The sequence below is a fragment of the Echinococcus granulosus genome, assembly GCF_000524195.1.
Source record: "Echinococcus granulosus chromosome Unknown EG_S00096, whole genome shotgun sequence".
Taxonomy (NCBI): Eukaryota; Metazoa; Platyhelminthes; class Cestoda; order Cyclophyllidea; family Taeniidae; genus Echinococcus; species Echinococcus granulosus.
The window spans coordinates 21,076-27,019 of record NW_020170476.1 but is presented as its reverse complement, the minus strand read 5'-3'; the positions used below and the strand labels follow the sequence as shown (position 1 = coordinate 27,019).

At 42.6% G+C, this 5,944-nt stretch overlaps 1 protein-coding gene across 1 annotated transcript; it reads right to left on the bottom strand. All coding sequences in view use genetic code 11, as the record gives it.

The window, feature by feature from the left end:
- Nucleotides 1-2,120: 2,120 nt before the first annotated feature.
- Nucleotides 2,121-3,817, bottom strand: EGR_08093 (DAZ-associated protein; the record flags this gene model as incomplete). Its single annotated transcript, XM_024497342.1, has 4 exons — nt 2,121-2,139; nt 2,676-2,765; nt 3,154-3,417; nt 3,489-3,817. The coding sequence occupies 4 exons, from the start codon at nt 3,815-3,817 to the stop codon at nt 2,121-2,123; spliced, it is 702 nt and encodes a 233-aa protein (XP_024348213.1).
- Nucleotides 3,818-5,944: the final 2,127 nt, after the last annotated feature.

The window sequence follows — 5,944 nt, the reverse complement described above, 5'->3', positions numbered from 1 at the left end:
TATGGTGCGGAAATCTAAAACAGAGCTGCTAGGCATGTTGGGATCACAACAAAGCAGAGGAGAAGCAAGAAATGTTAAAGTGTTTGCAAGAAGATAATTTATCTATTATATGTCAAAAAATGTAGGTGAGGTGCGATTTTGCAGCAAAGTGCAATTGACATGATTGATGCACAAGATCCATTGGCCTGGCTATGTTTGTGGCCACCGCCAACGCCCAGTTACGTGCCATTTTACAAGCTGTAAATGAGAACTGCAACTAGGACTTTATAAATATTATAAATATGGATGACAGTCTTGATGTCCGACGGTTCCATTTGAGTAAATGACTTAACACCATTTCCCTTTCACACTCTGCTTATTATGACTGCGCGAAGAGTACTCAACGTTAGTAACCTTATTTTTTCTCTCCGTTTTCCAGTACAAATAAATCTTGTAGGCTACCCTTATCACAAAACTCCATCTATCACGCGGCGATTACCTCCAAAAACCTTGCTCTATCAGCACCATCAAACACCTATCACCATTCCCCGCATTCATCCTTCCGCCATCATCATTAAGCATTGGTGTAACTAGTGTTTCGGCAACTAGTGATCGCCTCTATTTCACGCCATTGATGCGATGCCTATTCTTTACCTCGTCCCCTCTTGCCAATGCTTTGTCGTTCTCATCACAGGTCCAAATGATGTGGTTAGTGAAATAATGACCAAATGGAAATGGAAGAAGTGAATGCCATTAAATATTTTTTCATTACCCACTCAAAACAACGTTACACGTCCGAAAGTCTAGCCCTTGTATTTGCAACGATTCTACCTTTGTGTTCACACAATCATTTCCCTGTATTAATTGACGAGACTCTATGTACCTTTAACAATCTACTCTTTTGGTGCTTAGGGAATGCTGTTGATTTTTCTACCAATCAGACCTGTTCCACTAGTTTGTGCATTCAACGGAATCAAAATGTGGAATTAGCATATTTTTGCTTACTACCTTGCTGCCTCTACTACTTCTCCACTCCCCATTCCTCACGCTAAAGTGAATCATCCGCGTTTTCATACCAAAGCTGCTCCTCAGCTTCTTCTTCCACCTGTTATTTTATGCCCTAAATACTGCATCTATTCCCCAGGGATACTTTATTGCTCCTAATAACTGCAGCACATGGTGAGTGTGAGTTCAAACATAAACCATTTGTCAGAAAGTAAGGCGAGGGTGCTAGCGAACAAGTGCACTCGGAGTCGTTGGACAGGATAGATGTATTACAGGCATTTGAAACTCAGCACATTAGGGTGTAAACAAACAAGACCATCCAAAAGGAATGAGACATTAAAGGGAAGTCTGCATCATAGAGGGGGATTATCGTTTGCCCCTGGTGAGGTTGGTTATTAATGATCGTTCATTGTAGCACATATCTATTCTGGCTCCTAGACTACCACATACTGGTTAGTAAACATAGGGAAAGCGGATACCAAATCTCTAGTCTAGAAGTCGGGTTTACAAATGTCAATGACTTTAAAAGACGTCTCATTCGCTCTCTATTTTTCACTAACGGTATGTGCAAGAAGCCGTCAAATTAGTTGAGATATGCAGACACTTAAGACTAGCAGAAGCAAGGCATCCGCTTATTCACTTTCTAATCAAGCTAGGTCAGCCTCACAATATTATTGTGGCTTGGACTTAGCCAAATACTGGGTACCAAAAACAAGATTCGAATGAACCTCTGGTGTCCGATATTCGACAAGCACCAGCAAGACAATAAGGGAAATATAATGTTCGTAGTTTCAGAAAAATATATGCGTTTTTCTGCTTCCTTCTCTCCACCCGCTTCTCCTTCTCACCATTTTTGATACTTTGCGGATGAATGTAACATCTGATATGCGTTTAAGACAATTAGAGAACGTGAATTGTAAGTCACACCCCTGCAACACCACATTTCACTTGCTCTTGCAACATCGAACTCACTTTATCTACCACTGGGTCTTTCTAGCAAAATGATATATTCACACAACCTACCTTTTCTTGTCTTTTCTGTGAGGCTCCAGCTAGTCCCAATCGTCATAATACCGATCGTTGTTCCAACTGACTTGTGAAGAAGCGTCCCAATCTTGATGGGAGCTCATACTCACTTACACGTTGTGATTGGAGCTGCGCGTAAAAGTAGACACTTTAGCAATTAGTCGTACAATTTCCTCTAGGAAACACAACTTACTCAAAGAGATGAGATACAAAAACCGTAAAATTAACTGGGTATGCGGCAAATCGAGCCTATGAGGAACATGGCATTAGCATTTCTACCACATGTTTAAGCTACCCCAGAATCGCAGTATCTCAACGGCCTCTACTTTCGGGTGATACTGAATACCATAAACAGACTTCAAATTAACCACTGATGAGCAATATTCAACTTTTGGAAGTCGTTAAGCACAAACAATACAGTGAGAATAAGGCACAGTCTGTGTCTCTGCAAAATGCGTGCTATTCTCTGCCTCTTTCTCCGGCACTCTCCAATTCTTTGAGCATGGGTGTGACATTCAATGTGTGCAAAGTTAATTAGAGAACACGCATTCTACGTTACACCCTCACAATACTACATTCACAGGCACACACCCATGTCCCAGCAGCATTCAGCTCACTTTATTTGCCAGTGCGCCACCGTGGCAGAACAAGTGCACGAAACTTACCTGTACATGTATTTGCATTTGGGTTCCGAATCTATTCGATGTTTATCCTGAGCCGATTCGTAAACGACAGGGACGAGTACATTAAAGGCACTGTCTTAGGAAGAGATATTAGCATTTTTGGCTTTGTTATTGGGATTGGGTGCAAAGTTAGACATAGCAAATGCTAGCCATTCATCATCAACCAGACCATATAATCACTCAAAGATATGGGAACATAAGAAGACACCAAAACATCTGTAGCATGCTAATACGTAAGCCTGGAAGAAACAAGGCCTTCGGACATCAGCTATCTGAGTATATTTATTCCAGCCTTGCAGCATTAGTAAGGCTTCAATTTTACCAAAAATTAGTAGCCGGAAACTAGGTTTTACAAGTAATTTTCAAGTGAGTTACCCTTGAACAAAATCTTACAGCATGATGTTACTGCGAACAAAAGATTAGTTGGGAAGAAAAAGCAAAACATTGAATAATTACGTACCTCCATTCGTGAGCACGGGGCAATGATACATGAAGGCTCACACCCTTGAGGCGGGGAGGAGTTGCGGCGATTGCCAGTTGGAGCGCTACTGCAGTAGAGAAATTGACGAAGGCTTTGCCTATGGTTTGGTCTATCCTTATGTTTGTAATTGAACCGAATCCGCCAAAGAGCTCTAGGATGTTTTCCTTACTTAATTGAGGTGGTAGATCGTGAACAACCAACTGATGGTTAGTTTTGGCGTTACTGGAATTCGCAACTTTTCTTCTAGAAAAAAAATAAAGCGGTTAGATTTGCCAAAATGGGCCTAGGTGTATTACAGTGGCATTGCAACTCACCTCGAGTCTCTCGAATATGCGGGTCGCACGACGATGCTTCTCCCGCGCAGATAATGAGGACACGCCTTCAAAATAGCCTTCACTTCCTGCGGTGTAGCCATTTTCACGAAAGCAATGCCTCGTGGCATCCCACTCTCGCGTTCACGAATCAGGTTTAAACCTGTAATGCTGCCGTAGCGAGAAAAGTACTCCTTCAAGTCCTGCTGCGTGGTCCAACGGTCCAGATTAGCAATGAATAGGCGCAATGCATCCACCTTACGCCCGTCACTAGTGCCAACAGCTTTGTCCTTGCTACCCACCTTGTCGTCCTCGCCCTTAAAAAAGTGCATAACTACTGTTCCACAGATAAACAAAAGGCCTTTGGTGCTTTCCTCATATCATGTCTCATGCCTACCTACTCCGAATTCTACCCACAATACTATTACTACATCAATGCAGAAATGGCTACACTCTAATTGATGGACCACACCAAGCATTGCACTAGCACTCCAACCACTCTGCCAACCACCTCGGGAATTAAGGATTGTAATCATTCATGCACCCGTGCTTGGTGCAGCCAGGAATTACAAACATTCAGTAAAAGGAAGTCCATATAGAGGCAGCAGATCACCTTCCATCATCACTTAACTCCCCCTCTTTTCTTTTATAATTCTGCGTGTTGTACCTAAGATCTTTACTTCACTTCAGCCAACAATCATGGCCATTTTTTGACTCACTTCTAGCCCAGTTAAACTGCAATCTAAAGAATGAATGCCTCGTAGCATGCTCTTTTTGTTTTATATCTGTAGCTCGCCCTTCTCTTCTGCGTTTTCCTCATTTAAACTAAACATCACAGAAGGAAATTATCCATGCATATACAAATCAATGCAAAGATGCTAAAATTAATTTGAAGGGCAATGCATACTCAGAGAAGAGACTCTCCAATTCCTCAGTCTACTTAAAAGACTAACATAAGTGGCAGAAGAAGAACTGACCACCTTCTCCTTCGTCATAAATTTGAAGTCTCACAAGCCCAAGACCACTCTGGATAAAGTGCGGGCAGTCAGAGGCTGTCTATCCTGGTCTTACTCCTCCATCTTCCCTACTGACTGCTCCTCTTCTTCTAGCCCATGGTCTACTCCGACATCGTCATCTCTACTGCGGCCATGCCACTTCAGTTTACCCATGCCTTAAGGAAAAGAGGAGACCTAATCCACGAGACTCACAGTAAAGGCCTTCTACCTCTCAAAAGCATATTAAGTGGAGGAGTACAATCGTCATGCCGCACCTACCTTTGATCGCCAATATTGAACTGAAAAGAAAGTCGTGGGAACGACATCACTATGTCATCCACACCGTTGCAATGCTTCTCACGGCAGTGGACGCAGACCTGGCACTGGCAGTGGTGGCAAAGGACCAGCAGGTTAAGCTCTATTTGCCTCTGATAGGTTCTACAAAATATCAATATCCTAATATTAATTTCGTCTACTCGCTTGCTAATCTATTCACCTGTTGCTTCTACTTCTGCACTCAGTGCAGGCGTAGGTGCGCCTCAACACTGAAATTGAGACGCAGTTTTGCTGCGTCAAATTCCACATTGCAGTGATCACAACATGCTGTCACAGCTCCGGCACGTGACAGCAGACATGGCCACTTAAACTGCAGCAATCACTCATCCTTAACAGCACAGAAGAAAAGACCGAGGAACTTCATTGCTTCCCTCCACGGGATACTGCCCTCTCAATCGCATCTGACAATATGAACTTGGAATAAGACACACAGAGGTAGATGTAAATTTAACACTCAGGAAGCCGGTTAATTGTTCCACTCTACATCCACAGTCACGGTAAATACCAAATCCACTGTAGGAATGTTTCTCCTGGCAGAGTTGAAAATGCCGACAGGTCATATACCACTAATTCCTCGAAAGCCACACCTCTACTCTTTAGGCATCACAACACTTGGGACCTTCAATCCCTTTAGACTCCATTAGCATTTAAAAACTGCTCTCTGCCCCTTAACCTCTGTTCACGACTCTGCCTTCCCAACCTTCCTACAGTGCGCCCATACGCACCCCTTTTTACTATTGGATAATTCATCGCATGATTCTCTCAATCATGCTTCCTTCTCGTCTCCGCATCAACCTTATCATCCACCATCATTGTGTCGATTTCTTTACATTAGCCCTTTCCAAATGGACTATTTTAATTTAGTACTCCTGCCTACAAGTTCAAAACGTGTTTTGCTAACATCGTGTGTGCACTTTTGAAATTAAGGTAGATAACGCCATTACACTTTCTCGTTGTTGTAAATGCTATACCTGTCTGTACAAAATGTTTTAGCTGAATTATCCATCTAAGTAGTCGAGGAAGTAGTAGTTAAATCATGACCAATTACCCAATTTTAGAGGCTTACTCGGCGCTGCCACTCTCTATTACTTTATTTCTCCACTTCACGCCAAAAACCCAAACAAAGTC